This window comes from Pongo pygmaeus, chromosome 18, assembly GCF_028885625.2.
Source record: "Pongo pygmaeus isolate AG05252 chromosome 18, NHGRI_mPonPyg2-v2.0_pri, whole genome shotgun sequence".
NCBI classification, from domain to species: Eukaryota; Metazoa; Chordata; class Mammalia; order Primates; family Hominidae; genus Pongo; species Pongo pygmaeus.
In genome coordinates, this window is record NC_072391.2 from 2,386,760 (window position 1) to 2,403,762 (window position 17,003).

General features: G+C 49.9%; 1 protein-coding gene across 10 annotated transcripts; it reads right to left on the reverse strand.

The window, feature by feature from the left end:
• Nucleotides 1-478: 478 nt before the first annotated feature.
• On the reverse strand, nt 479-15,813 carry RNPS1 (RNA binding protein with serine rich domain 1). Of its 10 annotated transcripts, none has more exons than XM_054454821.2 (8): nt 14,952-15,794; nt 11,962-12,149; nt 11,564-11,719; nt 10,480-10,671; nt 10,124-10,226; nt 9,663-9,816; nt 2,959-3,100; nt 479-1,418 (listed from the first exon to the last, which is right to left on the reverse strand). In XM_054454821.2, exons 2-8 carry the CDS (start codon nt 12,030-12,032, stop codon nt 1,319-1,321), a joined length of 918 nt encoding a protein of 305 aa, XP_054310796.1. In that variant the 5' UTR covers nt 12,033-12,149; nt 14,952-15,794; the 3' UTR covers nt 479-1,318. The 10 variants fall into 10 exon arrangements, with proteins under 10 accessions (XP_054310796.1, XP_054310794.1, XP_063511402.1 ...); XM_054454819.2 differs by having other exon boundaries at nt 15,040-15,442; XM_063655332.1 differs by having other exon boundaries at nt 15,011-15,256.
• Between the last annotated feature and the right edge of the window lie 1,190 nt (nt 15,814-17,003).

The window sequence follows — 17,003 nt, forward strand, 5'->3', positions numbered from 1 at the left end:
AGCTGGGCATGGTGGCAGGTGCCTATAATTCCAGCTACTCAGGAGGCTGAGGCAGGAAAATCACTTGAACCCAGGAGGCAGAGGTTGTAGTGAGCCGGTATCATGCCACTGCACTCCAACCCAGGCAACAGAGACTCTGTCTCAAAAAAAAAAATTAAAAAATTAAAAAAAATTAGCCCCTGCTACTCTGGACACTGAAGCAGGAGTTGGAGGCTGTAGTGAGCTATGATCGCACCATGGTACATACTCCAGCCTGGGTGACAGGGAGAGTCTGTCTGAAAACATACACACATTCCGAGGTGGTGATAAAACCATCTCCTTCTATTTGTCCACCATAGGAGCAACCTGGTACCCACAGCACACAAACCCTAGGTTCTCCTGGCTGAAAGCGTCGGAGGTGCCACTGTGGATGGTGAGGAACAGAAAGTTACTAGGGGCGAGGGGACCAGTGAGAAGGCAGTGAACCCAGTACTATACATGCATTCCAATCTTGGGTTTATTCAACACAATTCTTTCACTCTACACAACAAAGTACAAACACAATGTCATCTAAAATGCTACAAAGGTATAAAACTCAAAGAGAAATTTTATAGTACTGACTGTACAATAAAAGCAAAAAAGAAAAAAAATAAAAGCAATGTACATGTTGCCAAGATAACCTGAAAGACCACCATGAAGGGCAGGCACAACCATGGCTGCGTGATGACCCCGTAGAGCTGGCTCTCAACTCACTCACCAAACCAATTTCAGAGTAGAGTGGTGGGGTGGGGTGTGTGCATGGGTGCACGGACAGACAGAACCATGCGCAACTACCATGGGTGAGAGGATCTTTGGGGGTGTGTGTCCCTTGAAGTCACAAGAGGCCTCGAGAGGCTGGGCCTAACAGGGTTGGCAGCTACCTGGGGCGGCTCCCTTTCCAAAAGGACACTGCCCAGCGACAGCAATGGCATGGCCTGGCCTGGCCACCATCTCAGATCATCAGGGAAGGGAAAAGTGTGCTCCCAGGTAAGCAGGGTCAAACCACCCCCAAGAGCCTCACTTGTCCCTGGTGGCTCTGCCACTGAACTGACTCTTAGAAACTGGAAACGGGTGAGCTTTCTAGCCAGAAAACCAGAGGGAATCTTGACAGGCACACAGCATCCAAACCAACAGCACTTCTGCAGCCAAAGCCCGGCTGGCAGAGGGGTGCTGACTGCTGCCTGCAAATCCTGTCAGAGTAAAGGGTTTGCTTTCCTACTGATCTTCCTTTGGCTAGAAAAGTGACAAAACTGAGTTGGGTGGGGTATAAGTTACAGGGGCGAGAACTTCAGTGGCCTGTTTATCGGGAGGAGTTGGAGCTGGAGCGACTCCTGTGGCGGCGGCGGCCCGGGGACCGTGATCTCCGGCGCACGGGGGACCTGCGCCTCGGGGAGCGGGACCTGCAGGAGGAGGAGAAACCACATCAGAGTAGCTCAGGCTGTAGGGGGAAGCTACCTTCTTTCTGGGCAATTCCCCATAGTTTTACTTTTTTGAGACGGAATATCACTCTGTCTCCAGGACAGAGTGCAGTGGCACGATCTCAGCTCACTGCAACCTCTGCCTCCCGGGTTCAAGCGATTCTCCTGCCTCAGCCTCCCAAGCAACTGGGACTACAGGCGTGCACCACCACGCCCAGCACGCGCGTGTGTGCACCCGTGCGTGCGTGCGTATTTATTTATTTTGAGATGGGGTCTCACTCTGTTGCCCAGGCTGAGTGCAGAGGTGTGATTTTGACTCACTGCAAGCTCTGCCTCCTGGGTTCATGCCATTCTCCTGCCTCAGCCTCCCAAGTAACTGGGACTACAGGCACACACCACCATGCACAGCTAATTTTTTTTTTTTTTTTTAGTAGAGACGGGGTTTCACCATGTTAGCCAGGATGGTCTCGATCTCCTGACCTCGTGATCCGCCCACCTCGGCCTCCCAAAGTGCTGGGATTACAGGCATGAGCCACCGTGCTCGGCCTAATTTTTATATTTTTTGTATGCATGGGGTTTCACCATGTTGGCGAGGATGGTCTCGACCTCCTGATCTTGTGATCCACCCACCTTGGCCTCCTAAAGTGCTGGGATTACAGGCGATTGCTACCACACGTGACAAAATTTTACTTTTTTTTGAGACGGAGTCTCGCTCTGTTGCCCAGGCTGGAGTGCAGTGGCGTGATCTTTGCTCACTGCAAGCTCCGCCTCCCGGGTTCACGCCATTCTCCTGCCTCAGCCTCTCGAGTAGCTGGGACTACAGGCACCCACCACCACGCCCAGCTAATTTTTTTGTATTTTTAGTAGAGACAGGGTTTCACTGTGTTAGCCAGGGTGGTCTCGATCTCCTGACCTCGTGATCTGCCCGCCTCGGCCTCCCAAAGTGATTATAGGCTTGAGCCACCGTGCCCGGCAGAAGTTTTACTTTTTAATACTAGAAGTTGAGACAGGTCCCACCTGATGGGCCTGCCCTGAGCTCTTGGGAACGGGTGCTTGTGAGACCCAAGGCAGAAGCCCAGGCTTTCCTCCTCTTCCCCAAAGGCTGAAAGCACAGCTCACCACTGGCAAGGGAAGGCCGAACTGTGGCCTCTGCCGAGGGATTACCACCCCCGCCCCACAACTCTTCTGACCCTCAACTTCTCCCTCTCCTAGCTCTTCTTGTTAGCTCAGAAAAAGTGGGCCTGCACCTGGGCTCACAGGTCTAGTGGTCTCCTGGGGAGGCCACACCACGCCACTGCCCAGACTCACAAAGCTGTGTTGGTGCAACTCTAGGGCGTCCCCTGCCTGTGGCTTACTGCAGCTGTGGCCCTCCTGCTCTCTCCATGAGCTCTGAAGGGCTCCTGCTCTCTGCCAGCCCACACAGCAGTGGAAGGCAGGCAGGGCTGAATAAAGGGCCTGATAGTCACTGCGGTCACATGAGGTCTGTGGCCTGATCAGTCCACTGAAACTACAAACTGTTTACCTTCTCCTCATCCGTGGGGGAGACCTGCGCCACATAGGCGGTGGTGGCAACATTCTCCTGGGAGGGCTGAATCTCCTGGGGGGTGGCCTAGGCCAGGGGGCCAGCACGGCGGTGGCAGTGATCTCCTGGCCATCAATTTGTCCTGTTGAAAAAGAGAGCAAGTCATAAAATATCTAACAAGCATCTACCCTAGACAATGCATGCCACAGTGAAAGAGACAGGCCTGGGGGGACAATGACAATGTAAGATAATCACAGAAACAGGGCCGGGGATGGTGGCTCACTCCTGTAATCCCAGCACTTTGGGAAGCTGAGGCGGGCGGATCACGAGGTCAGGAGATTGAGACTATCCTGGCTAACATGGTGAAACTGTCTCTACTAAAAAGACAATAAATCAGCTGGGCGAGGTGGCAGGTGCCTGCAGTCCCAGCTACTCGGGAGGCTGAGGCAGGAGAATGGTGTGAACCCGGGAGGCAGAGGCTGCAGTGAGCGGAGATCGTGCCACTGCACAGCAGCCTGGGTAACAAGAGGGAAACTCCATCTCAAAAAAAAAAAAAAAAAAAAAAAAATCACAGAAATACCATCATGACTAATGTTTCATGAGGAAAAGAGGCATAGAAACTAACAGGAGACACCAATCTCCACGTGTCGAGGCAGCCTCCCAGGTCAAGAGTCATCCAAGTCAAGAGCTAAAGAATGTGCTGGAGGCCAGATGCGGAGGCTCATGCCTGTAATCCCAGTGCTTTGGGAAGCCAGGCAGGTGGATCACAATGTCAGGAGTTCGAGACCAGCCTGGCTAACATGGTGAAACCCCATCTCTACTAAAAATACAAAAATTAGCCAGGCATGGTGGCGTGTGCCTGTAATCGCAGCTACTCGGGAGGCTGAGGCAAAACAATCTCTTGGACCCAGAAGGAGGAGGTTGCAGTGAGCTGACATCATGCCACGGCACTCTAACATGGGCAACAACTGAGACTCCGTCTCAAGACAAAAAAAAAAAAAAAAAAGAAAAGAATGTGCTGGAATCTGCTAGGTGGAAGAGAAGGGCTATGCTGGGCCCTGTGCGGGGAAGGACCCAAAGCACTGGTGAGAGAAGGTAGCATCGACAGCGAGTGACAGGCAAACAGAAGGCCCCAGGGCCAGGGTGGGGCCTCCTGGCAGGACCATGCAGGTAGTATCTGCGTTTGCGCTTCCTTCTCCTCCAACCAAGGCAGGCTGGGTGTGGGGCTAAGAGAAGTAGGAGAAGTTCTCTTAGGAGGGCTCTGCAGCACTGAGAGGGGCCCGAATCAACATCAAATGATTTGGCAGGGAAACGGCAGGATTCAGGGAACAGCTGGGAAGTAAAATTGCCAGAGCTTGGTGATGGATGGGATGGGGGTGGTGAGGTATGAGCTTCCACTGACGGAGAGGTGGGGCTCCGGTGGGAAGCCACATGAAGGGAAGTTTTAGGAGATGCCAAGGACTTTGTGTTTGGAAACAAGCAGTCTCAGAGAGGTGGCTCTGCATGTGGATGGCATTGAAACACAGGCCATGTGCATGAAGCGAGGAGAGGCAGTGTGGGATGTGGGCTCCAGGGAGAGAGGAAAGGAAATAGAGGTGCAAACCCAGGAACCCCAGGGGAGCAGGCACCCCGACCTCAAGAATTGTCTGGTAGCTGGGGCTACCGGGAGGCCCAGCACAGCTCCTTCTGTGCCCTAATGGGTAAAGGGCTCTTTTGTTTTCTCAACTCCTACCTTCAAGGCACATGGGGACTAACTCCGGCATGTGGCTATGTATTCAGAACATACTTAAGAGGTTTAACTTCAGTAAACTCAGCCTAAGTTAGCCCAAATTAGGGATTTCACAGCACTGACTCTACAATAATGAAGAAAAATCCATCTTCTGTGTAGCTGCCAGTAAAGGCCAACCTCTTCTCATCTCCTCTGGAGACAGCATGGACTCATTCCATTCAAAGACAGTAGGGGGGACACACAAAAAAAATCCTGCCAGAATCTTAAGAAAAGTTGGAATATCTATAATCACGCCCACCCAGGAGGTACCTGGGTTTTAGCTCAGAAAGCGCTCAGACTGTCAAATAGCAGATAATCAGCAGACTCCAAAGCAAAGGTGTGACTTACAAGGCCAACAGCTGATGTGAGGGCACAGAGCTCCTAATCCATTTCAGGACTTAAGTAACTTGAAAGAAAAGTTAGCCAAATATCAAGGAAACTTTCCTAATGTCTGAAGGGCAATTATTGAAAAAAACCAGTTAAGCTACTTATACAGTTTGTAACAGGGCCTCAGAAGACGGAAAGTTCTGGGGCACGCACACTCCACTCCCCATCAGTCCTGGCAGCCCAGACAGCACTGTGGGCCGTGTTCTCAGCACCAGCCGCCTCAGTCACAGCAGCAGGGAGTGGAGCAGAGACGACTCCACATTCCTCAAAATGCTGACTTGAGGACAAAATGCCACCCAAAACTATTCACAACAGTCCATGTGCTTTTAAAACCATTCTGCCAGATAGAAATAGCTATAAACGTCATGAATGGTTATGAGATACAAGTGTTTGAGAAATAAACTGTATAAATTCAGTAAATCCACTCACTCAGCAAAATAAACTAAAAATGCTGAAATACTGGGAAACTTCTGGTTCTCAAAAATGATTAAAGGAAATATTCCCATATAAAAAGCCAAATGTATTCTATGTAAGAAACCTGAATTTGATCCTTAAGCTTTTAACAGATTGGAAACTCCCTAAAATGTTAATCTACGTGTATTTGCTAATTTTTTTTCCCCCAAGAATAGTGTTCCTTTAAACTGGAGCTACAAAAAAAAGGTGTTCCTAAAACATCTTTTCGGTAATCACACACCCACTAAGAACTGGAATCTATGCCAGGCGCGTTGGCTCACGCCTGTAATCCCAGCACTTTGGGAGGTTGAGGCGGGAGGATCACCTGAGGTCAGCAGTTTGAGACAGGCTTGGCCAACATGGTGAAACCCCATCTCTACTAAAAACACAAAAATTAGCCAGGTGTGGTGGCGGGAGCCTGTAATCCCAGCTACTTGGGGAGGCTGAGGCAGAAGAATTGCTTGAACCCAGGAGGTGGAAGTTGCAGTGAGCCAAAATCATGCCACTGCACTCCAGCGTGGGCGACAGAGCAAGACTCTATCTCAAAAAAAGGTGTGGGAGGTTGATTGTAAAGAAAATTCTGTATGTAAACATGCTGGCTGAAGTTCTGTAAATTCTGTAAATTAAGCATTAAAATTACGTTTAGGCCGGGCGCGGTGGCTCATGCCTGTAATCCCAGCTACTTTGGGAGGCCAAGGCGGGTGGATCACCTGAGGTCAGGAGTTCAAGACCAACCTGGCCAACATGGTGAAACCATGTCTCTACTAAAAATACAAAAATTAGCTGGATATAGTGGAGGGTGCCTGTAATCCCAGCTACTCGGGAGGCTAAGGCAGGAGAATTACTTGAACCCAGGAGGTGGAGGTTGCAGTGAGCCAAGATTGCACCATTGTACTCCAGCCTGGGCAACAAGAGCAGAAAAAACAGTCTCAAAAAAAAAAAAAAAAGGGATTGGGTTTTCACATTAACAGCACACTGATGTAAAGGTGAAACCTGGCTTATTTAGTACCAAAAATCATACAGGAAGCACTGCCAAATATAAAATGGGGTTTGGCTTTGTTTGGGCTGTTTTGTATAAATGTTATTGATATGTGTCCCAAAATCACGTAAAACTCCTACAATTGCACTGTATCCTAGTGTACATTATCAGTAATAATTATAATTGTTATGTTAAATTATCGTGTGCCACAGAGCTAACACATTTTCTCGTCAGTTGTGTCTTTAACTATGGCTGCCCTAAAACCTTTTTGTCATCCATAAACAATTGTTGTCTTGTTTTAATCCTTTTTAGAAGGTGGTTTTACAATCAGCTATAGAGTTCTAACAGGTGCTCTTAAATACAGGTTTCTAATAACTTTGCAGATTGTGACATAAGAATGAAGGAAAAACATTCAGGACTCTTAAAGAGCTAAAATAAGGCCAGGCGCGGTGGCTCACGCCTGTAATCCCAGCACTTTGGGAGGCTGAGGCGGGCGGATCACGAGGTCAGCAGATCCAGACCATCCTGGCTAACGGGGTGAAACTCCATCTCTACTAAAAATACAAAAAATTAGCTGGGCGTGGTGGCGGGCGCCTGTAGTCCCAGCTACTCGAGAGGCTGAGTCAGGAGAATAGCATGAACCCGGGAGGTGGAGCTTGCAGTGAGCCGAGATTGCGCCACTGCACTCTAGCCCCGGCGACAGAGCGAGACTCTGTCTCAAAAAAAAAAAAAAAAAAAAAAAAAAAAAGAGAGAGAGAGGTAAAGTGTTCATTAATATCAAGCAGGGCAGAAATTAACTGCATAAACTGAACTAACAGAACACTGAAGTAATCTTTTTAACTTTTTGCTTAAAATATTCCTAATCCTTTTATTTTTCAAAGTCAAAAAAAAGTTTTAAGCTATTAAGAGCTTTCAACAATTAAGTATACTCCTAGGAACAAAACTTGGAACATATTTGTTTCTCTCTACCTAATTTCTTCAGAATTTGGAAACTATTTGTGTGTGCGTGCACATTCTTTTTTTTTTTTTTTTGAGACCTAGTCTCACTTTGTTGCCCAGGCTGGAGTGCAGTGGTGTAATCTTGGCTCACTGCAATCCCTGCCTCTTAGGTTCAAGCAATTCTCCTGCCTCAGCCTCCTGAGTAGCTGGGACCACAGGTGTGTGCCACCATGTCCGGCTAATTTTTGTATTTTTATTAGAGACGGGGTTTCACCATGTTGGCCACGCTGGGCTCAAACTCCTGACCTCAGGTGATCCATCTTGCCCAGTCTATTTGTACGTATTCTTAATTTATCGCAATATAGTTATTTGCATAAGTGCAATAAAAATCTGTTTTCTTTTGTAACATAACACAAATAAAAAACTGGCCTATTTTGTGTACACAGTCCCTGTACAGGGTTTCTAATCTGTGGGAAGTAAAACATGTCACTTTCTAACAGACAAAAACCTCAAGTTATCTTGGAACCTCAAGAGGAGAGGATTTCACCCAACTCATAGGTATTTAACTGTACATATCCATGGCTGGGCTTGGGTTTAAAAAGGTATTATCTCAGATAAAAGGCCTATAGAAAAAATTATGATTCTTGCTCCACTGTATACAAATAATTAAGCCAAGTATAATAAAGCAAACCAGTCCTACTTGTCTTTTAGTAAATACCAGTCCTATTTGTCTTTTAATAAAAATGGGAAGCTAAAAAACAAAATTGTTGGCCGGGCATGGTGGCTCACGCCTGTAATCTTAGCACTTTGGGAGGCCGAGGCGGGTGGATCACAAGGTCAAGAGATCCAGACCATCCTGGCTAACACGGTGAAACCCCGTGTCTACTAAAAATACAAAAAATTAGCCGGGCGTGGTGGTGGGCACCTGTAGTCCCAGCTACTCGGGAGGCTGGGGCAGGAGAATGGCGTGAACCTGGTAGGCAGAGCTTGCAGTGGGCCGAGATGGTGGTACTGCACTCCAGCCTGGGCGACAGAGAGAGACTCCGTCTCAAAAAAAAAAAAAAAAATTGTTTCAAAAACTATACTACACCCAAACACTGTTTTCAATTTTTTCCTTTTTCGTTTCCTTTTTCCTAATTGGAAATCACTGAAATCTAAGCTGTGCTTTCCTCAAGCCCTGTAAATTGAAGACTAAACTTTGGAAGAAAACAGCAGCAACCTATTTATATGTGTTGCTGTTGCATACTATTACGTTTCAGCAGGTGCTGCCTCTAAGCCCCCAAAACAGAAAGTGCTACCGGGAACAAATCGACCTCTTCCATTCCAGTGCTGTGTTCGGTGCCCCATGACGACAACCCTCTCTCAGCAGGAAGCAGCCAGAAAGATTACAATGCTCCATCTCCCTACGATTCTCGTGATTAATAAATAAATATACATGCATGATAAAAAGCATGAGCAAATTGACAGTGGGGATACTGGCAGGCCAGGTCTCACTAACGCAGGCCTCTGTAACAAGTGTTTTAGTACTGTCTGAGTAGTTAAATATTAAAAGCCAAGGCCCTTATACAAAGGCTGGGATATAAGAAAAGCCCATTAAGAGTTTAGCTTAGGCCTTTCCTGGGCCTTAAAACATAACAAAATAACGAAGAATACGTCAGGACCCATTTAGGATTAAGCCAGTTTTATTGGGAAGAAAACTCCCCAAACCTCTGTGATTTAGCAGAAGGCACAGTAAGGGTAATTACCCCAGCACTTACAGCCATTTAAATTAAGTAAATTTACTGAGGCTCCAGAGGAAGGTCTTTAAGACTCAATCCTTAGTTAATAGATTAAAAGTCAATAACTTATGTCTTTAGATAAATGTACACATATGTAGAGACATATAGCTTAAAAAGTATATAAGCTCTGAAAAACTTTGTAATTTTAAGTTGGTCTGGCAATAATTTCCAGGCCTTTTCCCTGCAACTGGTTGCAGAAATAAAAACTCCACCTACTCAGTTAATGTGCATCTTGTTATTGGGCCAGGAGAAATAGCAGCCCAAACCTCGCCTGGGCAACAAGTGTGAAACTCCATCTCAAACAAACAAAAAGAAGTGCAGCCCAGTTGGAAATCAGTTTGAAAGCCCCTAGCGGCAGCAGGTCTCTGAGAGGTCAGGGGTGTGTGGCAGGGTCACCCACCTCCATCCATGTGCTTCAGCGCCTTCTCAGCTTCATCTGGATTCTCAAACTCTACGTATGCATAGCCTTTGGACAGATGGGGATGCATCCTTTCCACGGGCATGTCAATCATTTTAATTTTCCCATAGGTGGAAAATATCTCCATGATGTGATCCTAGAGGGAAAGAAGGGTCACTCGAATGCCAGCTACCAGTCAGTCATGTCAGACGCAAAGAATTCACCACATCATGACTAAAACCTTGGCAGGGTAAAACATTCCATCTGATGAGTACCAGTGTTGTTCTGGGATAAATCACCTAGACACATGTATTAATGGTTCACCAAGAGGAACTAATCAATGCTCTACTCAAACCATGTGCCACCACCCTAGTCCTCCAAAAGGCTACATTCTAAGTTCACCTGCAGGCACAGGCCTGCTTGTCCACACCCCACTGCCCGCAGGAGAGAGCCATGATCCTCACCTTTGTCACATTCCTGGTGAGTCTCCCAATGTGCACTTTGGTGGGCTTAGGAGATGGGCTCCGCCTTTTCCTCTCCTTTTCATCTCTTTTAGGTGGTTTGGATCTGATTGAGAAAACAAAACACCAGAAACAATTTCTGTCAAGTCAAAATGTACTAGACGCCTTTCGAGTAAGCTCTCATCTGCTTGTGTGACAATTTTCATAAGGAAGACTTTCCTGCTAGTTCACGTACATCATTCCTGTCTCAGAAATCCTATTAACACAGAAAGACTCCTTTTGGGTCCCTTTTATAACCTCAGTGGTAAATCTGTAGCCCCGAGCTTGTAAACTTTAGCTCCCATGCACAGGGCACTCACTTGGAGCGGGAACGCCTCCTGTTGTCGTGTCTGCGCCGAGAAGGACTTGGAGAGCCAGAAGAGCTGCTAGAGCTGGAGCTGCGGGAGGTGCTGGAGCTTCCTGAGCGGCTGGACGCTGAGGAAGAGCTGGAGCCACTGCTTGAGCCAGTGCTGGTGCTGGAGCCTGAGCTGGAAGTCGAGCTGGACCGAGACCTGAGGGCAAGATGAGGGGTTACAACCACCACACACCAAGTCTCACAGTACAGACGCCTCCTCCAATTCTGTTGCGCTCCCCCCAGGAGAAAGCTGCTGTTCGGGTGCCTCCAGGCCTCACTGCTTTCCCCAGTGGGGAAAACATCATCCCCCAATCCCCCAGCAAGTCAGAGCCCTAGGTGTTACATTGTGTGTGGGACAGGACAGAGGTGACGGGCTGCCTTCTACCCATACAGAAGCCTTTCCTGCTGGGAGGCAAAGGACTCTGGCAAAAGTCAGAACTGCCAACTCAGGCTGGGAAGGCAGCTGCTGGCTGATGCTGACCCAGGCTAGGTTGATTTTTTCTTTTGAGACAGGGTCTGCCACCCAAGCTGGAGCGCAGTGGCATGATCTCCGCACACTGCAGCTTCAACCCCCTGGAATCAAGCCATCCTCCTGACTCAGCCTCCCGAGTAGCTGGGAATACAGGCGTGTACCACCACACCCGGCTAGTTTTGTTTATTTTCCTCAAACTCCTGGGCTCAAGCCATCCTCTTGCCTCAGCCCTCCCAAGTAGCTGGGACTACAGATGCATGCCACCATGCTCAGCTAATTTTACAAATTACTCCTTTTTTTTTTTTTTTTTTTGTAGAGACGAGCTCTTGTTTTGTTGCCCATGCTGGTCTTGAACTCCAGGCCTCAAGCAATCCTCCTGCCTCGGCCTCCCAAAGTGCTGGGATTACAGGCATGAGCCACCACTGCACCTGGCCAGTCTGCCATAAATTAGGGTCTCTACTAACAATCAGAGGATGTGTTTTCTTTGTAAATAATCAAGAAAACCGAGCCATCTGTGGGGAGTGGGGGTGTGGCTGTGGCACAGGTCCTCTCCAGGCTCCAGGCCAGCCCGCCCCACCTGGTACTGCTGCTACCACTGGAAGCGCTGCGCCTCTTTCGGGTTTTGTCCCTGCCGCGATCCTTCTCACTCGACTCCTTGGTGGCCCCTTTATCTTTTGAGCGATCCTTGGACTTCTCATCTGAGCGGTCTTTGCGTTTGGTAGGTGAAGGAGCCCTGGATGGTGAGGAAGAGTGTGAGACTGCGTGCTCCTCTGACCAAACCCAAACAGCACAACCCAAAACAGGGGATCAGCATCAGCAGGGCCACAGAGACCCGAGGTGACCACAGAGCAATGTGGTCTGTGGCTCCAGAACACTCACTGTAGAATGCAGAACATTCTCAACTTTCCCCTTTCTGCGGGTACCTAGCAGTAAGCACCCCCAAGTAGCACTGGAAAAATCTTACGGAAGGATTACCTAGTGCTGGACTTTTTATTATTTTCTTTGACTCCTAGCAAGCTCTTCTTTTTCACTCCTGATAAATCCATTCTCCCCTTCTGAGGTGTTCAAAGCAGCAATGGCGGCCTCACTTATCTGAACTCTCACTTCTAACTTGGTTCTGAGAAACGATCCCTAATCGATTGCAATTTACGCCAAAGAGCAGCCTAATAACAAGATAAAAGGGTTTAAAGAGTGAACGGATTGGCAAGGCAATAAGTCTACTTTGCAGTCAAAAGCTGAGCACACAAAAAGGCAGCAAGGGAGCACGGTAAACAATGAGTGTCCACACAGTCAGGAACACATAGGGACAGTCCCCATGTGCTCATGGAGGCGTCTCTACCCCACACAGGAGGCACAGGCACAACTGTCGCCCCAGCTTATCTTTTTCCTTAAAAAAATGGAGATGATGGAGACCATCACTGTTATTTTACAGGCTGAACAATTCGGTTTTCACCCACAAGTTTGATGAGCTCCTGCGGTCCTTTCAAAATGCCACAGTACCACATTCACATGCAGAACAGAGAAAAACCTAACTCAAGGGTGGTCTCCAGATAGGATTAGATCTCCTGTTTTATTGCAATTTCCCCTTAGGATACACTGGATGTGACTGGAAGCAAAAATCATTTCAAAAGTGACTGGTACCAGCATCAAAACACTTAATACCCAAAAGCAAGCAGATGAAATGTACCATATGAACATCTAAAAAGCAGTAGAAGAATCATTTTAAAAAGCAGTTATTGCACTGTACTTTAATAATATGCATATTGAGTGCAGGGGAAGACGCATGCAAGTCTGCAATTTACTTTTAAAGAAAAAATAAGATTGATGGGTGGCTAGATACACCATACAGCAAATAGAGCAGAAACGTAACTTATAGACTCTTAACCTCTGATTTTTTTTTTTTTTTTTTTGAGATGGAGTCTTGCTCTGTCACCCAGGCTGGAGTGCAGTGGCGCGATCTTGGCTCACTGCAACCTCCGCCTCCTGGGTTCAAGCGTTTCTTCTGCGTCAGCCTCCTGAGTAGCTGAGACTACAGGTGCATGCCACCACGCCTACCTAATTTTTGTATTTTCAGTAGAGACAGGGTTTCACCATATTGACCAGGCTGGTCTCCAACTTCTGACCTCGTGATCCGCCAACCTCGGCCTCCCAAAGTACAGGCATGAGCCACTAGACCTGGCCGTTAAGTGGTCTTTATGTGAGTATTAACTGCATAATTCGACCTTCCTGTGTTTTTTAACATTTTTCAAAAATAAGATGGAGAAAAAAAGTAGGCATTGAAATTGCGTGAGAAACTGCCTACCATGTAAGAGTTTAGCCAAATGCCTGGACTGCAGAATGTGCTCAAATAACGGTAACAAATTACTCAAAAACAAATTACTAATTAGTTATGGGCCCTATTTTCCAGGGACCTCTGCCTTCAGTATTTCCAGTAAGGCTCTGCACAAGCTGCAGGAGTTGTTAAGTGAAGCTCTCAGGAATTGAGTCTCAGCTACTTCTGTCTCACCTTCTCCAAGAGCCAGTTGGTAAGGACACAGCACACCAATGTGGTCCTGGTTTCCCTGTGCAGTGCATGCCAGGGGTGCTTCAAAATGCTGGTGAAAACATGTTCTGACCCAAGAAAGAAAAGCACCTGGCTTTGAACAGTCAAATGAGAGCCAAGGAGGGCCGAACACCACCTTTGCTGCTCTTGTCCAGGGGTAAAATGTTTTGCTTTAGAACAGTAAGGTTCTGCAGACACCCAGAGATAGTGCCTCAGCACTGTTGGTGTCCTCGGACAATCAGTGAGTATCATTCGGAGTATAATTTAGAGTCTGGAGCCAGAGGGCCTGGGTTTGACTTGAGGTTTTACTGTGTAATTTTAGACAAGTTATTATCCTTTCTCAAGTTTCTCATCATCAATATGGTGACAATTACAGTTCCAACCTTATAGTTACCCAGGGCATTAATTAAAGACTCGATAAATGTTAGGAACAAGAGTTGTATCTCCACATTCGGAGGCTCCTTCCCCCACAGACACTTGTCTCCAAAGTTACACGTAATTTCTGAACTCTCAGCAGGGTTCCTGCACCCACCCGCCTTAGGATCACCCGCAGCAGCACTGTCCAGTAGAAACAGTGTGAGGAGCCACAAGCATCACCTGAAATTCCTTAGTAGCCACGTCACAAAAATGGGTGAAATTAATTTTTAACATTTGACACATCCAAAATATTATCTTTCTAACATATAATCAACATAAAAATCTAATAAAGGTTTACTTTTTTCATAGTCTTCTAAAACTGGTATGTGTTTTAACATTTCAGTTTTGATTAGCTGTATTTCACATGCTTAGTAGCCACATGTGGCCAATGGCTACTTTGCTGGACAGCACAGACCTAGAGTGGAGGTCACACCCGCAGATTCCAGCCCCACCACCCCAGAACTAAAGATCTGCCCGAATGTACTTTGTGAAATCAACCACCACCAGTTATTCTTAAGCACTCCAAACACTAAGAACCACTCAGTAAGCGGACGCCTTGCTGGGTGCGGTCGAGTGCTAGAAAGCAAAAGTTGAGGTTCTCTGTTCACCCAAGTTCAGGTACCGGCTCAGGACCTCGGTTACCTCCCCCATCCTCCGGAAAGGTGTGCGTCCAACAGCCAGAGAGAGGAGAGAACAATTAGTTAAATCTCGACGAGGGCGTTTCGGCACAAATCTTCAGAGCACCTTCCCCATTTAAAAGTACATTTCAGGCACAGTTCATGCGGAATCAAGACAAAAAGCCTACTCCACGTTTTTCCTCCAACAACCTTAACCTTCCCGTATCCCCCCCTCTGGGGTAACCCATCAAACTGAGCTCGGCCACCGTGCTCGGTCCATAGTGGGCCGTATCCCCACGGCCTAGCGCCGATAATTGCACACAGGACTCCGGGAAACGTTCGCGGAGTACACGTTTGAATTAATGACTCCGAAGTGGGGATCGGCCGACCTTCCACCGCATCCCACAAAGAAACTCCGCGCCCGCCGACACCGGCCCGACACGCCGACCTCGCCGCTCTCCGTCCGCGTTCACTCACAACTCCCCCGTCCAGGCGCCGGGCCGCGAGCGCTTCCAGGGCAGGGCCTGGCGTTGGGGGCTTGGGTCTCCGGCCCGGCGGGAGGGCCCCAAGGGCGGAGTCCGCGCTCCCCACTGGTCTGAGTCCCGCGGGCCTGGCTGGGCCACCGCCGAGCGGACGAAGCAGAGGCGCCCTTCCGTCCGCAGCGGCCCCGACCACTTCCGGGCCACGGCCTCGACACCTCCCACTCCGCCCGCCCCGGGCCACACTCTTTCTTCTCGGAGCCCGCACCGCGCTGCCAGGCCACCGCCGCACTGCGGGGCTGAGGAGTGGACCGGCTTCACGATGCGTCCTGCCGGGCCTGACGGGCAGCCCCCGAAACACGGATGCGGTCGGATTCCGCCCCAACTTACATCTTCCCGCCGCCACCACCTCCTGCTTTCCTCAGCCGCCGAGGCCGGCGCCGCTCTGACGTCAGAGTCAAGGAGCGGGAAGTCGCCGCTGCCCGGCGCGCAGCGATGACGTAAACGCCTGGCCCAATGGGCGCCAGCGGGGAAGCATTAAAGAGTCAAGGCAGTTTGTGGGAGTCGCGTTGGGACGTTCGAGGTGTCTTCTAGCCTGTAAAGTCCCTGGGACTGACCGGGCTGGTTGCACGCTTGCTGGAGCGGGCACATGGGTAGTCTGCTGAGCCTGGGAGGGCCGCGCGATGACCGAGGCTCGTCCTTCGGCGCGGAGGGTGTTAACGCGCCCTGCCCTGCCCATTTCCTTGCGGGGGCGCACTGGGCCCGCCCGGGCGGACTCCGGCCCCTGACGCCGGCGGTGGAGGCGGGGCTCTGGGCCGGGCTATGCTGAGGGCGGCGGGGTGGTCGCAGAGGAGGGGTTCGCAGGCTCTGCGGCCTTGCGTGGCGGGGCGTGGGGGCCCGCAGGGCGGAAGTAGCTCGGAGAGACGGGCTGGGGCAGGGCGTGCGTTCGTGCGGTGAAAATCCACTGGTGGCGTTTGGGGTGCTCCCGTGGACGCGGCCTCCGGGCAGGCGGACCTCCACCGGGTGGGCGCGGCAGGCGGGCTGTGCGGGCAGGAAGAGCAACGAGCTTGAGAATGGGAGATGGGGTGCAACGGCGGGCCTCTCCGGGGAGGTGACACTGCCGCTGAGACCCGAATAGAAGGGCGCGACCAGCGGGGGAACAGCAGGCGCCGAGGTTCGCTGGAAGCAGAGAAGGGAGGCCCGGGTACCGCCTCGCAGGCCCGCGCGAGCTTTGCGGCAGCGGCACGGAGCGTGTGAACGGCGCAGCGCCGAGGCTTCATCCATCGGCCGGTGCAGGGTCCGGGCAGGGAGCACTGTCGACCAGGGTCCGACCCTGGGAGAGTCCAAAGGTGGCGCCTCTGGCAGGGACAGAGGAGGGGGGTGACGCTGTAGGGGTCCAAGCAGGAGGCTCCGCGTCAACGCCCCACACTGACAGGGCGGATTTTTTTTTTTTTTTTTTTTTTTTTTTGACAGAGTCTCGCACTGTTGCCCAGGCTGGAGTGCAGCGGCGCGATCTGGGCTCACTGCAACCTACGCCTCCCGGGTTCAGGCGATTCTCCTGCCTCAGCCTTTCGAGTAGCTGGGATTACAGGCGCACACTACTACACCCTGCTAACTTTTTTGTATTTTTATGGTAGAGACGGGGTTTCACTATGTTGGCCAGACTGGTCGCGAACTCCTGACCTCGTGATCCTCTCCTAGGTTCGCCTTGGCCTCCCAAAGTGCTCGCTCCAGGCGTCCCAAAGTGCTGGGATTACAGGCGTGAGCCACCGCCCCCGGCCGAGGGCGGGTTTTGTTCTCTGCTGTGCCTGTCAGGCAGTCGTTGCCCTGTGGTTATTTGTGGAGGGATTGATGGTGCGCTGAGCTTCAGACTTTGTCTGAACAGCTTCGTGGCAGCAAGGAAGGGAGAAGGGAACAGATTCAAGCCGATCTTTGGGAGGAGAGAACCAGCATGACTTGGAG